This window comes from Python bivittatus, unplaced genomic scaffold (genome assembly GCF_059951505.1).
Source record: "Python bivittatus isolate LINGU-HERP-01145 unplaced genomic scaffold, Pbiv_v1 ctg000980_np1212, whole genome shotgun sequence".
In the NCBI taxonomy this organism is placed as follows: Eukaryota; Metazoa; Chordata; class Lepidosauria; order Squamata; family Pythonidae; genus Python; species Python bivittatus.
The window spans coordinates 34,972,562-35,000,181 of NW_028277125.1; the positions used below are offsets into that span (position 1 = coordinate 34,972,562).

At 37.6% G+C, this 27,620-nt stretch overlaps 2 protein-coding genes across 2 annotated transcripts in view; one reads left to right on the top strand and one right to left on the bottom strand.

Moving 5' to 3' along the window:
• Positions 1–5,779, top strand: part of LOC103057780 (adiponectin) — a 21,354-nt gene extending 15,575 nt beyond the window's left edge. The window contains exon 3 of the mRNA XM_088132431.1: positions 4,414–5,779. Within this exon, the coding sequence (XP_087988557.1) occupies positions 4,414–4,952 (539 nt within the window). The 3' untranslated portion in view covers positions 4,953–5,779. The remainder of the gene's footprint in view (positions 1–4,413) is intronic.
• COPS9 (COP9 signalosome subunit 9) overlaps positions 4,934–27,620 on the bottom strand; it is a 26,895-nt gene continuing 4,208 nt past the window's right edge. Inside the window, exon 3 of the mRNA XM_088132432.1 lies at positions 4,934–17,241. Within this exon, the coding sequence (XP_087988558.1) occupies positions 17,123–17,241 (119 nt within the window). The 3' untranslated portion in view covers positions 4,934–17,122. The remainder of the gene's footprint in view (positions 17,242–27,620) is intronic.

The window sequence follows — 27,620 nt, forward strand, 5'->3', positions numbered from 1 at the left end:
GCTTTGGGGGGGACTCAAAAGTATACCATCACCCCCATTGTCCCATGTTTGGACCATCCAAGTGGTTCTGTAGGTTTCTGTTGAAACTTTTAATGGAAGAGAATATATGTAGCTCAGAGTTGAACTGTGGAGTCCTTGGTGCTCTCTGAGTTTGGATGTTTGCTTGCAGACATTTCATTACCCAGCTAGGTAACATCATCAGTGCTGATGAAGTTACCTAGTCAGGTAATGAAACATCTGCAAGCAAACAACCAAGCTAAGAGAACACAAGGACTCCACTGTCAAAAGTTTGTAAAACTCCTCCAGTTGAGCCACTGTGAATTCCTCTGTTACTAAAGTCCTTTCAGGGGATCTAAATTCCTGCCCTCCATTCACATCGTCCATAACCTGCCTGGCATTAGTTTTACCCTTAATTATCTCTCTGGCAATCTGATTCCCAGGCTTCCTCCTCATCTGATACTTTGTCAGCCTCAGTCTCAGAATCACCCAAGCTCATTTCCAGATTCCATTCTTCTGGATTCCAATCTGACTTTTGAATTAGATCTCACTTTTAGCTTTTTCATCTTTTTGCCTTTTACCTTGGCATAACTGCATGCCAAGGCAGTCATTTTTCCTCCTGACAATTTATTTATTTTTATTTATTTTTATTTATGTATTATTTATTAAATTTATCCCCACCCATATCCCCCAAATTAATTTGAGATGTTAGATTTCTTACCATCTGGGATGACAATAATTAAATCTCCTGCTCCAACTCTTCCTGTAATTTCTTATTTTCTCCTCTCAAATTCCAGTTTTCATCATCTACCCTTCTGAGGGCTTCCAGGAAAAGCCATCCAGTCTGAGTGGCTAGCATTCTCCCGTCAGCTTTTACTGATGAATTTTTAACATTTCCAGGCACTACCTAATCTCCACCAGGGAATTGGAGGCATCCCCTAGTCCCTTGGCATCCCTAGCTGGTCAAGCCAGTCTGCAACTGGATACTACAGTAATGTAAGGTGGATGGCCAGCCTGGGATTCCCCCCACCCCCAAGCCCCATCCAACTCCTTTTTACCATACCCATTTCTTGGAAATCCTGTTTGTGACGCCAGTTGTTTTCTCCGGGTGCTCTTGGATAAAGCAAAAATGCTGTTTCCCAAGAAAGAGGAGCTGAAAGCCAGTGTGATTAGAATGAGCTTTATTAAAGGTAAATACTTACAGGAGTAAACACACAGTGCTCCCTGTGATGATAACAGGTATGTATGCTCTGTTCTGCCATGCCACATCCATGCCAAGGGACTGGTTTATAAAACTTTTATAACCATTATGCTAAGCATTCATTAATCCTGGGTGCAAAAGAAGTTGTGTGAGAAACTAGCTTATCAGTGAAATGCCTTTCCTGTGAACTCCTTAGTTTCGCTGCACCTGGCATTAGCCCCATGAGCATTCCCAGATACAGCCTGTGTCGTGCTTCTTGTTATTTATATATTAACGTTCATGCAGTGGTTAAACATGGTGTTAGCTTGGTTCAGGGTATACCCTTGGTCAACTACAGTGGTCAACTATAGTGCACTCTATTTTTTTTTAATAACAATTCCATTAAACATTACATTAAACAGATAAAGACTAATACAAAAAAATTAAAAGATTAAAAAATAGTTCAGAAAAAAAGAAAAATAGAAAAGAAAAATAAGAATATAGCAAAGAAGAAGAAAAGAAATATATAAAGAAGTGACTTCCCCCTTTGTCACAATTTTGTACAGTTTTAACAACTTATCACCTTCTCTTAAAGTACAACAAATGATCTCTTCATCCCATATCTCCTTATCTATTATCTCCTTAAAACCTTATCATTCAGTTCTGGTCAGCAAAAGTCCATTAAAGGTTACCAGAAATAACAACATAATCTATTTTAACCTTGATCAAATAAACCCATTTTATATTCCTTCCTTTTACTTTTAACAATCTTAATCTTTAATCCCTTCAAATAATGTCCTAGATCTTGTTTTCTTTTCATTTTTTCTTTGTCCCTTCTCACAAAATCCTTCAGAAGTTTAACAGGTCTCTTTTGTAAATCTAATAAAAGAAAGTTATCCAAGTTGCCCTTTTGGTCTGCCATTTGTGTATCCCTTTTAATTATTAAAATATTAGACGGTTTCATTTGTATATCCAGTATAACATCTTTTTCCATATTGTTCTTGTATCTTGTCATTTTTAAATTCACTTTCAGATCAGTCTCAGTCTTATCCTGTAAAACCTGTTCCTCTTCCTTAACATCTGAACACAGTCTATACTGGCAGACACTTTTAAGATTAACTTCTGGATCCATTGCTCAAAAATATCCCCCAATATGTCCAGCGTGAAAGTATTTTGCTCCATTCTATGTTAGTAAGTCAAATTTAAGTGTTCTTCTTTAATTGTAACTTTTAGTTCCTTCTGGTTCCCTGCAGTGTCCAATGTTCAAATTCCCATCTTATTAGTATTATTTTTTTTTTAAGAATTCAAAACAGCAGCATTTTCCCATGGGAAGGATTCTTATAATTAATTTTGAAATCTTATTTCAAATCCATTTGGACCCTTAGTCCATTTATAACTTTCCAAAATCAACTTTCTAATCACCCTTTTGCTGTTTATTCCAAAAAATAGATTTTTTTTTTGATGTACTTTAACTTATAATTAAAACTTATTTTGCTAAGAATTAAAGGAAACTCATCTGGTACATATTATAAAACTTGTTGATTGAAAGTTTTTTAATAGTTGGAAAGCAGTTAAGAAGCAATTTCCAAAACTGATTAAGAAATGAGGCTTGGCAGAACTTTGTGTTCATAATATAGGCTACACTGTAGCTGTGAGCTTGGTGGAAATCCCTCTATTCACAGCCATTCAACTCATGAGCTAACTGCAGAAACCTTAACCTTTACTCATAGGGAAAAGCTCTCCAGAGTACAAGTCGGCAATCTCACAATCTCTCCTTTTTCCAGAGAGACTTGGCTGGCTAGAAATCACCATCTGGCCATCAATCTCGACACAATGCCATCTCTGCTCCTTCAGAGACATCTAGTTTGCCAGGAATCCTCACCAGAAGTCCAACTACAGTATACTCTATATGGGGCTGCCCTTGAAAATCACTGGAAGCTACAACTGGTCCATAATGTAGTGGATTAAGTAGTTATGGGTGGGGGTCAGTTATGGCTCACCTGTGCAACACCACTACTTCAATAGTTGCAATGGTTGCCAGTGGGATTCAGGGCACAATTCAAGTGGCTATTATCACCTTTAAATCTCTAAATCTCCTAGGACTTGCATGTCTTCAGGACTGCCTGCTTCCAACAGTATCTGCCCACTCAGTAACACATTCTAGGAGAGTGTTACTAATAGGGATGTCAGAATCAGATCCTCCCTGTTGCCTTCACCTCCTGTGAAACAACATTTCCCACATGATTAGCATGACTCCAAATCTTTGGAATTCAGAAAGACCATCAAGGCCTTTCCAGGAAGGCTTTGGGAACTGAAGTAGAGGTGGCCTTCCTGCGAGTTGGGACAGTTTGGAAGAATGGTGACTCAAGGTTTTTGTTTTTTTTGTTACTAAATTTTGTTACTAAATGGAAGGCTTATTTGTTTAAATTCTGCCTCTGGCTCTGGAGTACATGCCAGAATCAGATATGATTGAAATGACCTATAAACTTGAGTAATAATTAAATAGAGTCTCTCATAAATTTTTCTTATGGTGATCAAGTTGCAGGTATGGTAGTCATGCACATCTCTACCATCAAAACAGTATCTGAAACACTGACACAAATCACACAAATTTAATTCTCTCATCACATTTGTGGTCAAAATCATGTCCTGAAGTGGACTGTAATGCATGTATTTCTGACCACATATTAGAAGCTTGTGCTAGCTCTTCAGAAGCATGGAACAGATATTGATAGTGGACAAGGATAAAGTATCTGGTGACTGAGGTGGCAGTTATAGTCAGAAGAGTGCTGGGACCAGTGACCATATCAGCATGAGGTGCAAAACTAGTGGGGCAATTGCGAGTCTGTTTTTAAAGGGCTGACATAGTCCCATATCTAATAACAGTTGGATGTGGGGAATTTGTTTGAACAAACATTAAAAAGTACAACTATGAGGAAGTTGAAGCTAGGAGTCATAGGGAAAGTGGTTCTACCCATTCTTGAGTACTATTGCTGCACTCATAAATATGAGAACTTGGGAGACAGCCCTTGGAATTTATGAGTAATAACTTCTGATAAACAACCACAGGATTAAACTGCAACTGTAATAGTAATATTGGTAATAACAACTGTTACTGCCATTTATACGTGGATTGATTAATTTGATATCTTGGCAATATCATATATTCAGCTAAGAGTCTTTGGCTGAATGGAAATGATCTATCTTAATTAAAAAAAAATCCATTTGCTTTACAGGTGAGCCTGGTCCAAAGGGAGATAATGGAAGCTTAGGTGTTCCTGGTGCTGAAGGTCCCCAGGGAGTGCCAGGTGTTCCAGGATTCCCAGGATTAAAAGGGGAAAAGGGTGAAACTGCCACTATCTTTCGATCTGCCTTTAGTGTTGGTTTAACATCCAGAGTCTCTTATATCAATATGCCTATCAAATTTACAAAGATCTTCTACAATGAACAAAATCACTATGATACAGTTACAGGAAAGTTCCAGTGCACCATTCCTGGAGTGTACTATTTTGCATATCATCTCAGTGTATACGCCTCAGATGTGAAAGTCAGTTTATTCAAGAAGGACACGGCAATCATAATCACCTATGACCAGTACCAGAAAAATGATGTTGATCAGGCTTCTGGATCTGTTTTACTCCATTTGGCATCTGGGGATGAAGTATGGCTTCAGTTATATGGGGAAGAAGAAAACAGTAGTATCTATGCTGATAATGTTAATGATTCTACTTTCATGGGATTCTTACTTTATCCTGATTTGAGTTATGGGCGCTAGAATTGGGGAGGGGGGCAGGGAAATGAAAGAACGGCCAAGCATGACATGGACTACATTTTTCTTGTAAACTTCTGGTATGTTAAAAACACAAAAAGCACAATACATAGAAACAAAATAAACTTGGAGGTGGTTCACATTTGAATGTTTATTGCTTGCATATTATGATGATTTGTATGTGTGAGTAAGTCATCAAATATTTGTACCCCTTCGGACAACTTCAGTGGTTTTAAATTCACACATTTAGTTGTCTGTTCTTGTCAGCCTTACTAGGTAGACTGGACAGGAAACATGACCAGATCAGCTAATCCTACTTTATTGTAAAGCTACATTAACAGAATCTTGCAAGTTTGAAAGTACAATTCTCCCACCATCGCCTTTACAGCCGAAGAAACTAGGGAGGGTCTCTTCTGAGCCTCTTGCCCCACCCACTATCTAGCTGCTGGCTGTGCTGACTCTTATCTGATTGTTCCCTAGGCAGCATTTCTTGGCCCATTCTCCCAAGGTATTTATAGTTATGCAATAATCAGATAGAATGAAATCAAGTAATATGTGCATGTGTGTGCATGCACACACATAGACACACACACATTAAATAGATTTCAGCCTGCACTCATTCAAGATAATGTCGTAGTATTGTTTATGTATAGTTACATCAACAAACAGTGATTGGATTTACACATTGTATTAAGCTTTAATGAGGGTTTGGTTTTGGATTGACATGTAGCATGAACACAGCTACTGTGGTTTGTAAACCATATTTTATAGCTTGGCATGCTGTGTGAACTTAGCTAGTTGTGATTTATTCAATAAACAATGGTTAAACCATGTTGTGTGAATCAAGTCAGTGAGATTAAAGCTTTAGCATCACAATTTTCAGAATGATTCTTTTTTAGACCTAAATTAAATATTCAGTTGAATTTAAGCTCGTATCTTTGTTCCTCTAATGGTTCTGTTTTTTTCAATAATTTAACCACCGATTATAGAAGACTTTCTGTCAGAAAGAAGGTTTACAACAGGATTTTCAGTATACCAAATACGTTTTTGAATCAAAAATAAAAAAGTTGTTCACTGACAGTTCTATTTCTTTTTTTTTATTTTTTTTTTATTTTTTACAACAAACACATACAAACAATAACATAAAAAACATTAAAAAAAACCATCCACCAAAATGGGAAAAAAAAAAAATGTAAAATGACAGTTCTATTTCTTTTGGGCTTGAAATTATATTATTTAGTAGGAAAATGTTACATGCAGGGGTTAATTATTGTTTTCTTCAGAAGGTCTGAGTTCTTTGATTATGGCAGATAATTATGAATCAACATGGAAAAATTCATCTTTGCAAAAACCAACGTTATAAATTCTCAAAAAAGGCTGGTTTGATGATTGGCTATGATAGAGCAATTATTGCTCTCAAGCAACGTGCTAGAGACTTGAACCAATCTCCCTACCCAGGAATATGATTCTGAGCTATAAAAATGTTCCATATAAGCTAAGATTGTGTACTGGTAGAGAAGAACCCCTTAAATTTCTAGCCCATGTTCCATTATATGAACCCTTCTATAGGGACGCAAGGGCCCATTTCATGACTCCCTATTTGGTGAAGTACCCACACATTTCCAACTGATTTTATGTGGAGCTATTTCTGTCAGACCAGTATGATTCAGTTTCCAGTATGATATAGTTACAATTGTATGTTTGTATGTTGAATTACTCGAAGCAGAATCTGTTTATTTACTTTGTTAACTTGGAGAATTCTAGCCAGGGACCATAATAAAAAAGGAAGGCATGGAAGCAGAATTGGGGCAAAATACATCCATTCAGTATTCACCATGGAACCTGTGACATACTTGCATGCTATTACTCCATTAAAAAGCACACAAGTTAGCTATTTAAGAGCACATATTAGCTATTCATAATCCAAAATCTCTACCATACTTTATGTCATTCATTATTTTTCTTTTCCTAGTTTTCTTCCATATTATGGAAATGGCTTTTAAGAAATATATATTTGTTTGAAGGAATACCTATGAGTTGCCCATGTGTTTTTAGTTTGGTGACACAACATTATTTCCCTTTTCTTCACTCCCTTTCTGCCACACACAGAGGCCTCGATGTTCTTTCATTACAGTAACAAGAAAAGGTTGTGCAACGTTTTATTTTAAGGACAGTTTTCCCAGAGCTAATCACATATCCGAATCCATCGGAAATACCCTCACCGAGACAGAATAGCCTAAAGGCCATAACACTTAAAAGAAACGTCAGTGCTAGATTTAGTAAGATTCATTTCGATGTTAGATTTAAGAATGTTTAACATCGCCAGAAAAGAATAATCCACTAGACATGCTAACATAAAAGAAGATTGGAGAGGAACAGTAAAATACAGTAAGATGCATTAACAAAACAGAAAATAATTTGAATGATAATTCTGAAAGAATTATTGAAATAGTAAGACCTTCCAATTTATAACTCAGAGTAAACTATGCTTCCCTTCCATGAATATCCTTGAATTCACTTATCTTTCAGAAGTATAAAAAGCAATTTTAAAAAAAGTAGAGTAAACATGAGGATTTGAAAAGAAGTTGCTTGGAGCGGGAGGGGAATGGGAAATGTCCCCCTTTTAAATTTTCTTAAGTAACAGTAGCTCTTTTAAGGATTGGAGTCAAAGAAAATGGACTATGTACCAAGTATCCTAGCAAAATTAGTCCATCATGTTATAAAGCATCAGAAGTGACTCTAAAAGCATATAAAGACATGCATATATTTGAGTCCTTTTTATGCATAATTATCTGTATTAATATTGTTGCTTAGCATCATAATGAGATATATTTTTAAAAAGCAATCATAGTACAGAATTTTAATATATACTAGTACGTATTACCTTTTCAAAGTTTAGCCTACTATGAGTTCATGCTTAGTTTCTTATAACTCACTCAGTAATTTTCTCTCTTCTAAAATCTATAATTAACCTTGCTGCTTTTGGCTCAGTGAAACTATTTTTGGGATAGTCTCAATGATAAAAATAATTGAGATCTCAAGCTACTCTGCAGTCACTGGAAATACCCACAAGATGGTGCCAAGCTAACAATAACAATGATAATTTTCAAATAGGCTCTCAAGTGCTTCTTTTTTAAAGACCGTAACTGGGATTGAGTGAACGGAGATGCCAGAAAATAAATTACATTTTTACCTAAAACCAAAACATAACTTGCTTTGTTTTATCACTCAATTTGCTTTTATCACTTGAATGTCCGTAGCTGCGGTGCTTTTTTGCCAACCTACAGAGCTTATTATTACGGCTGGTTGCACAGTCAGCCAGATGTTTAGACTGGATTTGGCATTTTTATCCATCTATCGACCTTCCCAAGGACCTGGGATAGGCAGATGTTGTTGTTTGATGGTCTGATGGTGTTAAAGGTATCATCGCAGGATATAAGCTGTTCCAAGTAAAGCTGCCTTTTGCAATTGACTGATGTGATGATGATGATGATGATGATGATGATGATGATGATGATGATTTAGAATCCTCAAGTAGGTGTCATATCAATTGCAGTAAATGAATAAATGAAATATTAAGAATGTTTCGGATTTAGCTGCATGCTGCATTATTGCCCGTAACAAACAAATTCTGGTGCTTCCACCTCAATATCTGAAAAAGCATCATTATACCGTTGAAATCTGGAGACTTAAAAAATGTTTTCTAAAGAATGAGCTCTACATTCTTTAGATAGATGGACTTAATACAAAATTGTCAGTTCAGAACACTGCCAAGTGGAGGTAATAGTATTACACTGGGGACTACTGTTAATAAGTATAATGTGGCAGTTTGAAGTGTGCTAGCCAGTCAGGAATCCTATGAGGTTTTCCAAGGGACTGTATTGCTGGCTTTCGGATGATATCCAGTTATACATCTCCATCCTGGGTGATGTGAGTGATGCTGTGATCACCCTGTCGTGGTGCCTGGAGGCTGTGGGGGTCTGGATGGGGTGCAACAGGCTTCAGCTGAGCCTAGATAAGATGGAGTGGCTATGGATTGGAGGCCGCTCTGTATCTGAGGATTTACCATCTTTGGTTTTTGACGGGGTTGCACTGCCCCAGACAGACCCATTGCGTAAGCTGGGGGTCTTCCTGGACTCATGACTCCTGCTTGAGGAGCAGATGGCAGTCGTGGCCAGAGGGCCTTTGCCCAACTTCATGTGGTGCGCCTGTTATGACCTTTCCTGGATGAGGAAGCTCTCCGGTCAGTCACTCATGCTTTGGTCATCTCTGTTAGACTATTGCAATGTGCTCTACATGGGGCTACCCTTGAAGAGTATCCAGAAGGTACAGCTGGTTCAAAATGTGGCCGTGCGGACAATCTTGGGTGCCTCAAGAATGGCACATATAACACCTTTACTGCAGGAGCTGCACTGGGTCCCAATTTGCTTCCGGGTCCAATTCAGTGTTGGTTATTACCTTTAAAGCCCTACATGGCATGGGTCCAGGTTACCTAAGGGACTGTCTCACCCCATCACATCAACCTGTCCCACCCAGTCAGGCAGAGAGGGCATATTGTGGACCCTGCCAGTGAGGGAATGTTGGCTGGCAAGGACCCAGGAGGAGAGCCTTTTCTGCCGTTGTCCCCATCCTTTGGAATATCCTCTCCCCAGAGGTGTGGCAGGCCCCTACCCTTCCGGCTTTCCAGAAAGGATTAAAGACCTGGCTCTGCCAGCTTGTGTAGGGTGACAAGAATCTTACCCAATCCTGTGAGTGGCTGGTGCCTTGATGACGCTCCCCGAGTTACTGCCAATTTTAACATCTATCCTTGGATTATATCTATTTTCTATTTATTTAGGATTATTTTATATTGTAATTTTAATTGATTTTAACTGCTTTGTAAACCGCCCAGAATAATTTTTTAACAAGATGGGTGGTGACAAATTTGATATATAAAATAAAATAAAAAATAAATAAATAGTGTCTGTGGATGCCAATGGACACCTCTCCTGGTACCTCTCAGGCTTCCTGTCCCTTATGACTTTTTTAAATTAAAAATATTTTAATTAACATTATTTCAATTATAAACTAATTTTAAAAATATATCTTAATGCAAAAGAAACAGGAAGCTGGCAAGTTGCAATTCAAAGCATCAGCCTTGTATCACTGTATTTCTTCAAGAATGCCTCTGACAGGGCCCATAATCTCTCTTGGAAAATAGGTGACTGTATAGGTGACTGTAGGCCAGTACTTTTTTGGGAAATGTGCCTCAAAAGGACAAGGATAAGCAGGAGCAATAGGAACATCCCAGGAGGAGATGATTAGACTGAGTAATGTTCTGGTAAATTGATTTTTTGTGAATGAATAGGCATTTTGTGAGGTCACTCACAACATCTTCTCAAAATTCCAAATGTATTCTTTAGTCTGAATAAACTGGAAACCTGATGTATTCCATTCTATTTTTTCTATTGTTCATCTTAGCTCATCTTCAAAATGGTCAACATATCATGGTTATAGGACATTCTATGCCGCACTGGCTTTTCTTCTTTTGTCTTTTTATGATTATTGAGCTGTTCCTTTTCAGAGTTAATAACTACCTGGGTCTTTGATACATTAATTTTCAGATCTGCACTTCTTGTTCCATCATACAGTTGTTTTAACACTCTAGGGTTAACTGTAAATCATTTGGGTTGTTGGCCAGCAATGCAGCATCATCTCCATACATTCCATTTATTCTAACATATGCATTACTTTTGTTAGTTCAACTCCATATTTCCACAAATTGCTCCATAATTCAAACCTAGTTACTTTATCATGAACTTGCTATACAGTAAACAACAAATGTAGAATAAACTTTTTTTCTCATATTCATATATTTCTCAGTGACTTGTTGAAGAACAAAATCTAGTCTGCATAATTCCTGACCAGCATAAAGTTGCATTGCACTTCCCAAATATTGCTGAAGTATATTGCTGATATACTTTTAATCTGAATCTTGAGAAACACTTTTCCATGCACATTTAACAAATGAATCCCTCTGAAGTTTTTACTTTGGCTTTTTAAACATTTCTTTCTGTATAGAAGAACAGTAACAGAATTTTTCCAAACATCAGGCAGAGATGCAATTTTTACAATTTTTATGGATTTTTTTACATGAATAAAAGAAACATGAAAAAATAAAAAACAGAGAGTGAAGAAAAAAGATGAAAGAAAAGGTGCATGAAAGAAAAGAAAAGAAAAAGATACTAGAAAAAAGAAGCAGCTTCTGATCTTCTTTGCAGCAGTTACAAACAAGCTTATTTTCTCCCCTCCCCCTTTAAAATTTGATACATATTTCCTCTCTCCCCATATTCAACTCCTTTTAATTAATGAAAGCAAAAATCATCCAGGTCATTTTTAACCATTTTCAGCAAAATGTCCATAAAGGATTTTCAATTTTTTATGGAAGTAGTTATTATTTTACCCTGATCAAACATTTCTATTTTATATTCTTTCCTCATAGGCAATCTTCTACTAGATGTTTCTTTGGGCAGAATTAACTTGGTTTTGAGGTATTATTGCATAATGATCTGTTGTAGTCATACTGACAGAGTGCACAGGTATATCTCTTGAAACATTATTTATCTTTACATATTTTGTGCTGGTTCTGTGCACCTTGTCCGCTTCTGTACCCTTATCTTCCTCTTTCCATTCCATAAACTCTGTTAAAATTTCAACAGCTCTCTCCTTAATGACTTTCTCTGGTTGTTATTTCCACCTTATTTTCTGGGATCTCCAGAGATGCAATTTTTACAAATGCCTTCAGCAAGTCACAGAGATTGTCTATAAGCACACACCCCAATTTTAAGAATTCCCCAATTACACTATCTGCACCCACAGCCTTACAATTTCTCAACATTTTCACAGCCTTTATGTCATCCTTTCCATTTTTTTCTTGGACAATAACATTTATAACATTCATTTCAGTTCCAGTCTTTGACATGTCACTATCATTCCCAAATAAATCTCTATAATAGTCCTTTTAGTATTCCCTCATTTCAGTCCATCACAAATCAAATGGAAATCTCAGAACACCTCATAGTCCTCATGTGAAACCTATACGCAGGACAGGAAGCCACAGTCCAGATAGAACATGGCAAAACAGACTGGCTTCAAGTCAGCAAAGGAGTGAGACAAGGCTGTATACTCTTTCCTTATTTATTCAACTTATATGCTGAATATATATTGAGGAAGGCTGGACTGGAAAAAGAGGACTGATAATGAAGATACTAAAGTGCTTCTCTCTTTTAAATTCGACTAGCAACAGTAAAGGACCAGCAGTCAAGAAATATGCCACAGACAAGGACTTGGGCAGGGTAGTAATGAAGACCTTGAAAAAGATATCAAAATCCCATGACATGTCTATACTTACAAAAAAACGGTTTTCTTTCTAACACTTTAGAGAAATTGGACTTTGGCTTCAAGCTGGACTTTGAAGAAGCAAGACTGATAGAATATTAATGCTTTTGAACTTTGGTATTGGAGAAGACTCCTGAGAATATTATGGATAGCCAAGAGATCAAGCAAACATATCATAGTACAAAACAGTCCAGGGTTCTCATTCAAGGTCCAAATGACTAGGCTTAAATTATCATATTTTGGACACATTATGCAAAGACCCAGCTCTCTTGAGATATCTATAATGCTGGGAAAGGAAGAAAAGAGAAGAAGAGCATTACCAGCAGCAAGATGAATGGATGGACTTGATTACCGTGGTGATGGCTGAACTGATGGAAGACCTGAAGTGTCTCACTGGGAACACATCATCCTGGAGAAGGTCCAGCTATGTGGTCATTAAGAGATGACAGTGATTTGATGACACATAATCATAGATAGAGAAAGAATGCCCTCATTCTCCTGGAGCTAGGTGATAACAGCTCCCTGCCTGGTCACTAGTCACAATTTCAGAAATAACAACAACAAGTATTACTACAACAACAACATCTGCCTATCCCAGGTCCTTGGGAAGGACTCAATAGGTGGATAAAAATGCCGAATCTAGTCTAAACATCTGGATGACTGTGCAACCAACCATAATAATAATACATTAAACTTAAGTAGACAAACAGATTGAGCAGCTGAAACTCAGAAAGGCCTGAGAAGTTTGATAATTTGCACAAAGTATTGGGGTACTAAGAGGCATAACATTTGGCAGATGGATGCTTTAGCTATTTATGTTTTGTACTCCAATCTACACAGAAGCAAAAATCTCATACTACGTATGCTTCACTAAACTGATCAAAGAATCTCCTTGAACATCACTTTTTTTCCCTCCAGGATGCAGAGTATCTTCCAGCAGCTCTAAAAGTGAGACCAAGGCACTGATGCAACTCCTCTGTGGGGGACAGCTAAGTCCATGTATAGTGATTCAAACCAAATTTATAAGAAAGTTGTTTCAGGTTAACTGGTGAGTTTCTACTGTGGAATTTAGCATAGAAGTAGGACTAAATAAAATAGCATACAGAGTATGTACAAGCATCTTCAATTATAGCCTGAAGCTAAAGTTTCTGCAGCAAGACCTAGCACAATTAACTCCTTCAATCTTCCTGGAAACAGAGCACCATCAACACATGAAAATATTATAAAAATTATCTGGTGGTGTTGCTGGCTTTAGGTTATGAACAGACCATGGCAAAACTTGAGGAAGGAACCCTCAGCATGAAAGCATTGATTGAATTTTACAAAATTTCTAAAGGATTTAAGCTGGGAAATATTTAGAATTGTTTTAAACTAGCTAGGTATCTTGAGCAACTCACAGTGCACAAATACTACAGGGCTTTTATGTTAATGTGATTTGATATCTTACCATTAGCTGTTTGAGGACAGATTCAGGAAGAACTTGTCCTTGTGGAACAGTTGCTGTGATTTCTATAGTGATTTCTAGAACATACTCAGAACACCTCTTAGAGGGTTCTCCATGTGGACTAGTGATGAGTGTCACCTTATATCAGACATGGTCTCTAGAATCTAGACTTATTATAGCCAAATTCACATTAGTAGTATGCAATACTTGACCACTGTTAGTAGAGCACTTTACTCAACTGATGCTGAGGTGGGCAGTATGGTCAATATAATGTGGTTGGCAGTTCATATTACTGTAATCTATCCCTACATCAATATTTTGCAACTGCTGCATATTATTTTATTTTAATGTGGATCAGTAACAATAATGAAAGTTATTTGAACTTTGATTTGATGTATTCATGACTTATCTGATTTTTATCTTGGCCTTGCCCATTCTAGAGTGTGGCTGTGGTATGACACTTAAAGGGTAGTGGAGCCTGAAAAAAGTTACATAGCCCAGGCACATAAAATTGGCTTACAGAAAAACAGCTGATGTAAATGGGGTGGGCCTCCAAAGGTATCAGGGACACCTGTGACCTACAAACTAGTTTTCTGTAGGACTCCTATGATGATTACAAAAAATGGGCATGGTCCTCCCCACTGGGGGAAAGAAACATAAGAATACTGTTGTGTAAGCCTTAATAGAGGAGCCAAACCAAACCAAACCCCTAGAAGAAACCCCTCAAATCCTATTCTTTCCACTGGTCTAACTATAAACAGCAAAGTCTCTGCAGTGTCAACAAACTGGGCTATGCTTATGGATGACCAGATATTCACAGACATTAGAGTACAACTTACGGAAGGGAGGATCCACTCATCTCTCTTCACACACCAAATGTGATACTTTTTTGTATTACTGTCTCTGAAGCGGGCTATAGCCCCATCTGCTCTGCATCATCTTCTCCACCTACAGTACTATACCCTTGCCCTTCCCTCAAAGGTTGCTGTGGTTGCTGGGCTCTGAAAGCAAGATTCCACTGGATGCCACTTCTTCTGCCAGTCTCACGTGGGGAGAAAATCTCAGCTGCTGTTTATTTGTTTATGGACCACCAAACCAAGAGTTGCTTTGTTTTAGCCTTAACAAGTATTTTAAAGCTGTATCATGCTAAGAAGAACATCCTACTACTCCTAATCCTATTTTAATAGTCAAAGAGGTAGTAATGATTATTCTAAGCTAAGAAATGGATTGACTCTATTTATACCATTGGCTTGCCAAAACCACATTTAGAAAGGTAAAGAATATGATGGAGCAAGAATATATAATTTATACAGCTGCTCCATAAGGAAGCTATTTAATATATGGGATATATGACAGTCCTCTAGTATTATATATATTTAAATGATTGGGGGGGAGAGGTTATGACAAAAAGGCTTTGAATACTTGCAACTTAGAAAGAAGCATTCTATTCCAAACTTTAAAATGACAAGAGAATGAAAACATGCAAATATTTAACATGAGTTTCTATTTTATCTTGCTGTGTTTCAGGGGCATTTTCCTTTTGAATTCCTTTTCACACACATAAATAGATCCCCCCCCCCCTTAGGGACAGAGACCAAGGTTTCTGAAAAAAGAATTGCACAAATGGAAAATATCCTTGAAGAACTCATCAAGGATGTAACACAGTGAACAACTTTTTAAAAATGAAATCAATTGTGAATGACACCTTTAGATATTTTGTTCCTAGGAATGCAAGCAATTTGGCCAGTGCAAAAAATTTAAATTACTACCTATATACTTGGTAATTTCATAACTGATCCCTATAGCTTGATCTGTATCAGCTGGGGAACAACTATTCTATATTCAAATGTCAACTGTTGTCATTCAAACAATTGTTAAAGACACAAATTAGAAGGGGGTTCCGACAATTTTATTAGCTTATTTTTATGCTCAGCAGCTTCTTCTTGTTTGTTTTTGATGAATAAGACAGTCACAGAAAAAATATCAATAGGTTACATATGGAATTCAGCCTTCTTTAAGTACCGTGAAATCTAGCTTCATTTATTTTTAAATCTGCATCCATATGTTCTTTATATTAGATTAAGCTGAGACACAGTAAGCTGGTCAGTGTTACCCACTGAGTGCCTTCCTCCAGCTGGGTTCTTCTCTGTCTCTCTGTCTCCAGGCCACAACTCTCATCAGCTTGGATGATGGAAGGAGTATGTTGTGTCTTTGCTACTGATCAACAAAGAAACTAGGAGTAGGTTTTTATGCTGCTCACTTTAGTGAGATTTCTAGATGAACAAACTCCAGGAGACTGCAAGGATTACAACATGTACAGGCAGCCTGAGGTACTATCACTGAGCAAAATCACAGACATTCTTAATCAATGATAACAATAACCCAGAAATGTTCACTGCGTCTGTTGGTAATACTGGTGATATTATATACTGGTGGTAATTCAGGAATCATAGTTGTGTCTCCAATCATGTCAGTCATAATTTCTTCCTATACTTTGTCTTTTGTTATCTGGTCAATGTATTGTCTCCACATGTTATCAGGACCAATCTGTATAGCGTAAGAAAGAAATCCAGCTGTTTCTTTGATCTTTCCAGTTGTTCACACTTATACTATCTCCTATAGTCTCTTGCTGCTACAGTTTGTCCAATGGATGAGTGTTATGCTTCACCATGAAAAGATGGCTCAACTGTTTCAACAGTTCTTGAACACTACTTAGGTGAAATATAACCTTGAGCATTAGATACAACCTGAGAATAATATTGTGGGCTTTTGATTTGTTGTTGCACATAGTGCACTGAGATATGCAAATAGAATATTTGCAAGCTTTTGATTTAGTATGATGTTTTCTCCAGACAATGTTCCTAAAGTATTTTTGAAACTTTGAATAAATGTTCAATCAATTTGTAGCTGGGTAATATAGTAATGTTATTTGTCTGATTTTATTCTTACCTGTATTCAGGAATGTCTAATACTAATTAGCTATAACTTGTGCTCAATTATCATTCATTACTTTTTTTCTGGAATACCCATTTTCACAAAGGATTCTCTCACTACATTTATGGTATTGTTGAATGTTGCAAGATTGTTGTTGAAACCATTGGAACATCTCAGGCCACTTTAAACATGCATCCACCATAACTAAAATGGTTATGCCATAAATGGTCCTGTACAGCCTACAGTATTTGACTTCTTCGCCATGGCATGAAATGGTAGTGTTCTAGGAATCTTTTAGATATGTTGCCAATCTGAATAATTCATTGCAAGTTATGCAATTTGATGGTCTATTCCTGATGCCCAGTATGAGCTCTCAGCTTGGATGATTCAAAGAAGCTTAGTCGCCACATAATACAACCACTCAAACATCATATTTTTGCTGTATATTCCAGTCATTCTGGATTGCTTTGTACATGTGAGACAGGTTTCTTCTAGTTTCTTGTTGAATAATCTCAGCTATGATAGAAGAACCCTCAATCTCTGTGAGAAAAAAAAAATATGTCAAAGGATTTTCATTTGATATGGATTTTTCAGACTGTTTAGCCTATAGAGGTAAAAGAGAATATATCCCACTTTATTACAATTTCTTCAGGTTTCTTCTCTAAATTAGCACTGAGCTGGCATGTTGGAACCTCCACCACCAAAGCCCAGTTCATTTTGATCTGTTATTGTCTGTTTGTCTGCCCTTTTTTGTTACTCATGACTGCAGCTCTACAATATCTCTAGCAGCAGTTTCCACTGAGCTAAAAGTTAAAAGCTCTGTTTTAAATGTTAAATTCACCTGTGTTAAACAACTTTTTTTTAATGCTTTCTTTCAGAATTCTACTGATTATCCAGTCTCTCAGGTCGTCATTTAGCCCTTTGCGAAATGTGCAGGGTTCAGACAATTTTTTCAGTTCAGCTGCATATGCTACAAGGAATTCTTCTCCTTTTTGCTTGTCCTGATGACCCCAGAAACTCTTTATAATTAGTAATAAGTCTGGCACAAAATATTGCTGCATTATTTCTAAATAGTTCTATAAAACTAAATTCAGGGGATGGGGGTTGTTTGAGGCAATTAATCTTCTCAATAAACTGTACGTTTTCTCCTTCTGCCACACTTGAAAAAGGAGACTTTTTTTCAAAAACTATCTAATTTGCTTCAAAACATTGCTCAATGTTGTAATACCCTATCATTTGTGTCACTATCAAACACATTAATCTTCCCAATAAAGTTAGCTGTCCTGCTGTGTTCTTTCCCCTTCGTCCTCACTCACTGCCGTCAGCTCTTCCTCTGTTCACTGTGGCTATTTTACTGCCTCTTCTTCCTTCTGCAGATAAGGCAAAGCTTGAGAGGCTTTTTTTTTTATGGCCCTACCTCATCACCACTGTTTTTTTTTTCTACTGACCAGTCAAAGACATTCAAATCAGGAGTAGGTTTTTCTCCTGCTTGCCTTACTGAAACATCTAGACCAGTGTTTCTCAACCTTAGCAACTTTAAGACGTGTGGACTTCAACTCCCAGAATTCCCCAGTCAGAATTCTGGGAGTTGAAGTCCACACGTCTTAAAGTTGCTAAGGTTGAGAAACACTGGTTTGGAAGAAATATATCCCATAGGTCTGCAAGAATTGCAGTATATACGGACAGACCAAGGTGATCAAACAACAATACAAAATTACAGACCTGCTTAATCAATCAAGTCTAACAATAACCCAATACACAATAGCATGGTGGATGTGAGATTTAGTTCAAAATATTTGTAAGGGTCCACATTGGGGAAGATTGTGCAACAACATGCTGACTTTAATGGACCCCAGAATTTTGTTTGCTTATTTATTTGTTGGTATTTCTAAGCTGTTCCATTCCCACAGGCATCTGCTTATGGCCCAATTTCTTTTTACAGACTACATCAGATTTGTAACCTTTAAAATTCTCCATTATTTATTTACTTAATTATGTTAATCTGTTGAATTTCTATCTCACCTTTTCATTCAGGAGCATGAGATGCATGCCTAGCACCACGTCCTCCTATTTTACCCAGCAACAGCAACCCTGAGATGTTGGCTGGGCTGAGATAAAGTGACTGGCCCAAAGTCACCCGTGTGTTTCTGAGGCTAATTGTGGGCTACAATCAGTGCCAGTCCAATGCCTCAGCCACTGAAAGAATATCATACTGAAATATTTTATAGAATAATTTATCAATCTCTCACTCTTTGATCATTTGACATTAGCACATTTGGGTTTATAGTCCTGATTTTACATAGACCTACTTAATCAAGCAAACTTCAGCAGAAATTTAAAACTAGTTAATTCATCTTCCACCAGCTGGTCCCACTAGCTTCACCATGTGAAATGTCACCCCTCCCCCCATCTACTTCTTGATGACACCTGCTTGTTATACAAGATTTGAGATTAATAACTGCACAATCAGTTCACTCACAAACATGACAAAAATGTTTTATATTGAAGGTCCTGGTTAAGCCAAAATCAAGTAAAATGAAACCACACTGTGTTATAAAATAATCAAGGTCCAAAATTTCAAAGATTCAAAAATGCTATCTACCTTCCTTACTGACCATACTCCTGAACCTATTATCAGCAGCCTATGGCAGAAAGGATTGGGGTAGGATAAGCCAGGGCTTTTCACACTTTTTCAGGCAACAGAGCCCCTTGGTAAAAAAATAAATCTCAAACTCCTAATCAAGAAGTAAAGCCCGGTGATAGAAAATTGGCTGTGTTTGAGTGAACTTCTTTCTTTGAGTGAACTTCTTTCTTTGCCCTTAATCTCTGATGAAGCCCCATCAAGTTCTCATCAGAACACAGAACACAGCTTGAAACCTCAGGGTTAAGCAACCCCTTGGTGCCTTCAGGGGGACTTGGACTACCATTCCCACAATCTACTGCCATTGCCCATGGAATGGTGAGAGTAGAACCATTCCAGGTTGCCTATCCATGAATTAGGCAATAGGTTATAAGACAGCCAGATGCAAAACAGAGAGAAAGGAAAAGAAAAAGTCACTGTGGATCAGTCTTCTCAAAACTGCTGCTCTCCAGATGCGATATGATGTATGTTCTACATCATCCTCAATATAATCACTTGGGTTGATGAGATCTGTTGTACCAAGTTGGAGAAAGATGGTTTCTCAATTACAGCTTTCTCCACTCTGTTATCTTCCAAATGTGCGAACTTCCTCCCAAAACTTTCAGCCAACATGGCCATTCTGGGTCTGTAAGTCTGATTATATGGGGGTGACATAGTTTAGGGAAGACTGATTTATTTAATGTCCTGTCCTGACTTAATCTGGTGCAAAACGTAAGGCAAAAAAGGGCATTATAATATCTGAAAAAGTAATATTTCATTATATTCATTTTATTATAACTGTTTTGACATTAAACCAAAGATTCCCCACATCCTACCTAAGTTCACATGTCACACCATATCAAGCCATAACATAATTAGGTCGGTTATGTCTTAACATGTTGTGTGGACCCTGTTTGTTATGGCTTATTCAATGAACCACAATTAAGTAAACTATGGCCTAGTATCATGTCTAAACCTAGGCAATATATTGATTGCACCATACCAATGGTAAGATCACTTTAAAGTGTGCAAGCACAGCACTCTGGTCTCCAGCTGCATTCTGAATCTGTGACTGGACCAGTGACCAATTATAAGTAGATTACATCCATCTGGCTGAGGTGGAAGACCCCTTTCCTAGTGTTTTCTCCACCAGAATGAAAAGGAAACATATGGGCTTAGCCTTTCTTCTCACAGCCTGACCTACCTGCCTCTCAGCACCAGGGTTTTTAATCATCTCTCAGTGGGGAGCCCCAAAAAGAATGTTCTAATTGCTACCCCCAATTCCTTTGTACAGCAGGAATCTTGCTTGGTGATAGCATGATACAGTTCCGCTTCAGAGAACTGTTTTCTATCGCGGTTGGATCTGTCTGTTCAGAGCTGCTTGTGCAGTGGAGGGCAATCAATACTTTGACAGGACCCCAGGAAAAGGTCTTGCAATCAAATTAACAGCAAAGAGGCTGGTCTGCCTGTCATCTTGCATTTGACAGAGAAGTAAAATTCCTGGATGAATAATTGCCTAAAGTTCCTAGAATTTTCCTCCTTAGCTCAAGCTTGGCTGCTTATTTAGATATTCTTTCATTTATATTTATTAGTTCCCTTATAAAGCAGAGTACTCATGAGGCTATGGAAAAACATGATATAGTAAAAACATTGAAGACTAATATGTTTTTATAAAGCAGCAGGTTGAGCAGTAGAGGCTTAAAGGAGGCAAAGAGAACCTGTGGTCCTCCAGATGTTGCTGCATTAGAATTCCTAATATTCCTTATCACCGCCTATGCTGGTGGGGCCTACTGAGAGTTATAACAGATGTCTTCAACACTTCTGGCTTCAACGTGACATTTAACAAGACTTTTTAAAAAGCTTGGAATCTTAAAAACTATTTCCATAAAAACACAGGGTGCACGTGCTCACCGTAACTATTAAAAACATGGCTTGTTGACTAAACTGCAATTCACTGGATTCATGTAGTATCCTAAATCAGGGTCTTCAACTTTTTGGCCAGCTGGAGACATGTGAAATGTTGAGAATATCATAGAGATGCTCCTGCAAAATTGCTGCGTGAAGGGTTTGCCCATTCACAAAATAGCTGCCATGGGGGATACAGCTAGTTACAAAGTTTCAATTGAACAGAACGCTACCCAAACCTAGCGCTTCTCCTAACACGACTGCTTAATTTTGATTTTTTTCTAGACCAGTCTAAATACATTCAAATAAAACACTGGACTTACAAAACGCATTTGGGACTCAGAGGCATTCTTGGACATTTTGTCCAATTCCCAGGAAGGCAACAGAGATAGTTGGCTGCAGCAAATTGTTTTACTTGGCACTAAGGGGGTATAGGCTGATGCAGAGTTTCAATGACACAGCTCACAGTTGATATCGTAGAAGTTTCCATTTATATAATGACTGAATATATATTATTCATTAGCGGATTAGCATATATTTGAGCATGCATAATTCAAAAATGTTATATCAAGAGCACTTGCACATTCACTGGCACGATTATGAAAAATCTGTAGCACGTGCTTACAATATAAGCATTCTTCCTCAAAGCCAGTTGAAGACCAGTTCTGGGTACTCGTGTGGTTAAGGCAGTTGCAAAGCAGAGAAGGTTAATTGAAGTTCATCTCTGGGCAGACTTTCTCAAAATGAAATCGTTATTACTAATACATTATCTTGCTTCCACAGACTCTTGGCTGCTTACAACATCTGTCAGTACAAATTATGAAGCATCTACTGCACAACAATTAAACAGAACAAAATAATAAAAGAAACCTGACATGCACAGGGCTGCAACAGATAATGCAAAAGCTCACATGTCAAAGTCTTTCTGAAAAAGCTCTGTTTTTAATTACTTATGGAAAACCAACAGCATAGGGGCAGATTGAAATTTGGGGGGATGGGGGAGCAGTTCCAAAGTGCAGATGCCCCCATGGGAAAACATCACCTATGAGTCTCCACCACCCTCACTTCACGAAATGAGGCATCATTAGCAGGAGAAATATGTCAGGTGGGTTGAGACCAGTTGGAGGAAGCTGTCCTGTGAGTACTTCAGTGTCAGCCATGTCGAGTTTCAAAGTTTAAAACCAGCAGTTTGAATTGCACTTGGAAGCAAATAGGAAGCCAGTTCTGTTTTCTAAATACTGGGGGTGCAAAACCAGTTGAAGACCTTCTCCCATTTGTGCTCTCTCTCTCTCATCTATCACTGATCTGTAAAAAGGGAGCTGTGGCAGGAAGCATGGCTGAACAACTGGTGCCCATAGATGCCACCTTGGGGACTAGGATATTAAGGCATTTAACCATGGTTTACAAACTACAATGGCTGAGTTTATACAACTACATGCTTTAGGATTAATGGATTATTTTTCTTTATGTATTTTTTCTTGTTGTGTGCCATCCAGAATCTCTCCAGATTGGGTGGGGCAAAACTTTTGTTGAATGAATGAATGAATGAATGAATGAATGAATGAATGAATGAACAAATAAGCAAGAACAATATGTGACTCCAGCAATTATTAAGGCCATGAATCCTTCAGCATACATATTTCAAAGGACTGTTCAAAAGTAAGGCTATCAGATTTCAGCAGCAAAAATCCAGATGACCAATACATGGCAGCGGTGATCACTTGGATTTTCGCACTTCAGACCTAATAGCCCTATCAAAGGCCTGCAGTGTGTGGGATCAGATGTATATAAACAAGATTTGATTCTGATTTCATGGAAAACAGCACTAATGGAGTAAGATTGTCATTTTTGTTAATTCCATACAAAGGTCCTCCTATTATGTTCTAAGTAAGCTAAGGGTCTTTTGCATAAGGAATAATAATGAGAAACTATATATAACGGAATAGTATTTTCAGATTACAATTTATCTTGCCTTACAATATGCAGACATTAGAAACACATATAGCATGCTCAATGTGTGCCAAATCAAGTTGATATCTTAGGTCACATCAAAAGCCACTCTTCATCTTTGTGTGAGATGTGTAGAGATTCATTCAAAGTAGTTGGTAAGCAAGGACAAACCAACAAACAAATATAAATTTTAAGCTGCAATCAAATTGTTAATTTTACCAGTCTTAAATTGAAATGTAACTCTTTTAAAGCTTTATCCTTCAGTCTCCAAAGTGTGCTGTCAAATCTTCAGTGGTCATACAAATACACATACAATACAAAATACTTTAATGACCAAGTATAAAATATATACAAGGAATTTGTCTTCGGTGACGAACAGCAAGATCAACGGTGCGTTTGGATAGCAACAGAAAAATAATAAACAGTAACAATAACACTACACAGTAAAATAACTTTTTCAAAGGGAGAAGCCACTGTCCAGCACATATCAAGTCGCGTAGTATTTAACAGAGCAATGGCACAAGGGAAAAAACTATTCCGATGTCTAGATGTTTTAACATATGGTGCTCTGTAGCGCCGTCCTGAAGGAAGAAGTTGGAACAGTTTATATCCAGGATGGGAAGAGTCTGCAGATATCCTCCCTGCCCTCCTTTTGACCCTCACAGTATACAGTTCTTCTATAGAAGGCAGGCGGGTTGCGATTATCCTTTCTGCAGACTTAACTATCCGTTGGAGTCTGAGTCTGTCCTGTTTGATTGCAGAATCAAACCAGACAGTTATAGAGGAACAGATAGCAGACTCAATGATTCCCCTGTAAAACTGTCCCAAGAGCTCCTGGGATAATTTAAACTTCCTAAGTTGCCGCAGGAAGAACATCCTTTGCTGTGCCTTTTTAATGATGGCTGTAATGTTAAGCGTCCATTTCAGATTTTGGGAAAATATAGAACCCAGGACTCTACCACTGATACTGGGCTGTCGAGTATGGTAAGGGGAGGAGTATTAGAAGGATTCTTCCTAAAGTCCACAATCATCTCCACGGTTTTAAGTGTATTCATGTGGCAATATGCTGGGTTTAAACAATAGGTTGTATACCCGTCTTAGAGTGACCAGGGCCAGACTCTGAGAAGAGTTTATGCCCCTTCCAAAGATACATTAGTAAGGGAATCCAATTCTTTCTAGCCATAGCAGCACTAGAATGGGAAAACATGTACTTGGTGGAATGATTCTATACCTTAAAATGATACAGAAGCATCAGTGTAAGTTCCTACAAGGCCTGAGAACTTTAGACTATTTTTTTCTGGTTTTACTTACCATTCTATAAATCAGGCTTTCAACTAAATAGCACCCCCTTTTAAATCAAAGTATTTGTAGTTGTCTAATGCAGGAGTGCTCATCTTGCTCTCTGCACTCATGACAAAACTTCCATCCATAACCAGCATGGCCGTACTGGTTGTAAATGCCAGATCCTACATCTCAAGTATGCCAGGCTACAGAAATCTGGCACAGAATAGCTTCAAGCAGAGTTCTTCCATTCTTAAGAATCATGCAAAGACAGGAACACAGTTCTGAAAGTACATCTTCATCATAATACTGTACTAGGACAAGACAAACTGTACCAGCTGAGATTCTGCCTTCTGTCCCAGATTATTTTTGTTATTTTAAATAAATGATGCTTATTTACTTATACTTATCTATCTAGCAATAGAAGTTGAGAAACTGTGGCCCTTCAGTTGTTGTTGGATTCAGCCCACAGCAGCTACTGTCAGGGATGATGGAAATTTTAGTGGAAGAACTGGAGGGCCACAGCCTCCCAACCCCTGCTTTCTGTCAAACATTCAAATTGGAAGAACTGATTCATAAAAAGATAAAGACATGGACTCTAGCTATAGTTTAAAAATCAACAGGAGTGGATGAATGAATTGAAATTTAATTTAAAAGTACATCAAACTTATACCTTTTTATTTTAAACATGTTTAAAATTAGAAGTTTAAAAGGCACGGGAAAATAACAAAGAAAGTTTTTTTAAAAAAAATAAAAAATAAGTTGATTTCACTACAAATTCATACTATAAGGTCCACTATAGTCATTAGCTGCCTGCAGCCATTCAGTTCTACTGCTTACTCTTCATTTTCCCCACTGCTTGTAGTACACTATGAACTGGTTCGGTATTTCACTCATTTTAAAAGGAAAATAACATTTGATGAAATGCTGAATTATGGCACTGCAGAGTGCCTATTTCTTGAAAAATAATCCAGGAAAAAGGAAATGGCAAACCACTTCTGTATCATTGTGAAAAAAAATTACATGGACATATCCATATTACCAGGAACTGAGCTGGGCTTAGACTTCTAAAATGTTTTTGAGTTTATGGGTAAGGATATTGTAGAAGCATTGCTCTCAGACTTATTCTGTGACATGTTTATTTGGGTAAAATGATCTGAGGAAGGCTTCAGTGTTAGTTTGTGGCATTCACATTTTAATACCTCACATTGTCATATGTTGCATTTCGGTAATATAATCAATCTATCAAATAATTTCATGCCTTTCCTATCTTCAGTTAATTTATTTTCAGATTCATCACTGCTGTTCTGATTTTATTGTTACAGTATTAGCACTTCATCCTACTTTTCAGGGATTAATATAAAAGAAGAGAGGGAACGAACAAGATATTAGTAGTCTGATGTGCCACATGAATCTTCAAAAATGCCCAAAATATAGGCACTTTCCTTAGAAGCTAAGAAAAAATGTGAGACATTTGAAACAGTCATCTAAACAATATCTTATTTTGAAGGAAAGATTCAGAGTATTCCATAAAGAATATGTAATATGTTTGGAAATGCTGGTGAAGAAGGAATAGAAATTAGAGCAAGCTGCATTAGAAAGACTGATGGGATTGCAAAAAGCCAAACAGACTCTTAAAGAAATCTTATTCACTCTCCAAGAGTTTTTTCATGGACCAAGAATACTGGGTTCTCTAGCTAAGTTGGCAGTCAGGAAAGACAAGATGTTCAAAGACCATGCAGCTGCCTTCATGATTCTTCTGATTCTTTCAGACTCTTTCCATCCGATGCAATTCTTGATAATTATTCCAGCTTGACTCTTCTGTTTTAAGTGAAATAATCTGTAGTTTTAAGAGAGATTATATGGAGTAAAAATATAAGTAAAGGATTTATCATTCTCAACAATAGCAGTGGAACAGGTAGGGGCTGAACAATCCTGAGGTTACTATATGATATATATTTGGTTGCTCTGTTGGAGGTATGTGAGGAGTTAAGTCAAGGATCAACTGATTCTTATAAGTGTAACTTATGAACATTGAATTTATGATCATAATGTTGAACATTCCCATCCTCAATTCTTGCAATAAAAAACAGAAACAAGTGGGATAGCTACTAATGGGAAACTCTCTTTTTTGCACCCTAGTTGTGAAACATTGTATTATGGGAGTCAGATTAGTACCAATACTGGCTAGTTTACATTTCAGCACTATGTGAAAATAATTCTTTTCTGCTAGGCCTTTTAAAGTTTATAGAAATTATAAAGTTTATAGATATAGAACATATAGAGTTGTAAGACAGAAATCCAAGATGATTATTCACACTGATCTTTTTTTCTATGTATTGTATTATCACAATATATACAGTGGGGCAAAAAAGTATTTAGTCGGCCACCAATTGTGCAAGTTCTCCCACTTAAAAAGATGAGAGAGGCCTGTAATTTTCATCATAGGTATACCTCAACTATGAGAGACAAAATGAGAAAAAAAATCCAGAAAATCACATTGTCTGATTTTTAAAGAATTTATTTGCAAATCATGGTGGAAAACAAGTATTTGGTCAATATCAAAAGTTCATCTCAATACTTTGTTATATATCCTTTGTTGGCAATGACAGAGGTCAAACGTTTTCTGTAAGTCTTCACAAGGTTTTCACACACTGTTGCTGGTATTTTGGCCCATTCCTCCATGCAGATCTCCTCTAGAGCTGTGATGTTTTGGGACTGTTGCTGGGCGACACGGACTTTCAACTCCCTCCAAAGGTTTTCCACGGGGTTGAGATCTGGAGACTGGCTAGGCCACTCCAGGACCTTGAAATGTTTCTTACGAAGCCACTCCTTCGTTGCCCGGGCGGTGTGTTTGGGATCATTGTCATGCTGAAAGACCCAGCCACATTTCATCTTCAATGCCCTTGCTGATGGAAGGAGGTGTTCACTCAAAATCTCACGATACATGGCCCCATTCATTCTTTCCTTTACACGGATCAGTCGTCCTGGTCCCTTTGCAGAAAAACAGCCCCAAAGCATGATGTTTCCACCCCCATGCTTCACAGTAGGTATGGTGTTCTTTGGATGCAACTCAGCATTCTCTCTCCTCCAAACACGAGTTTAGACCAAAACGTTCTACTTTGCTTTCATCTCACCATATGACATTCTCCCAATCCTCTTC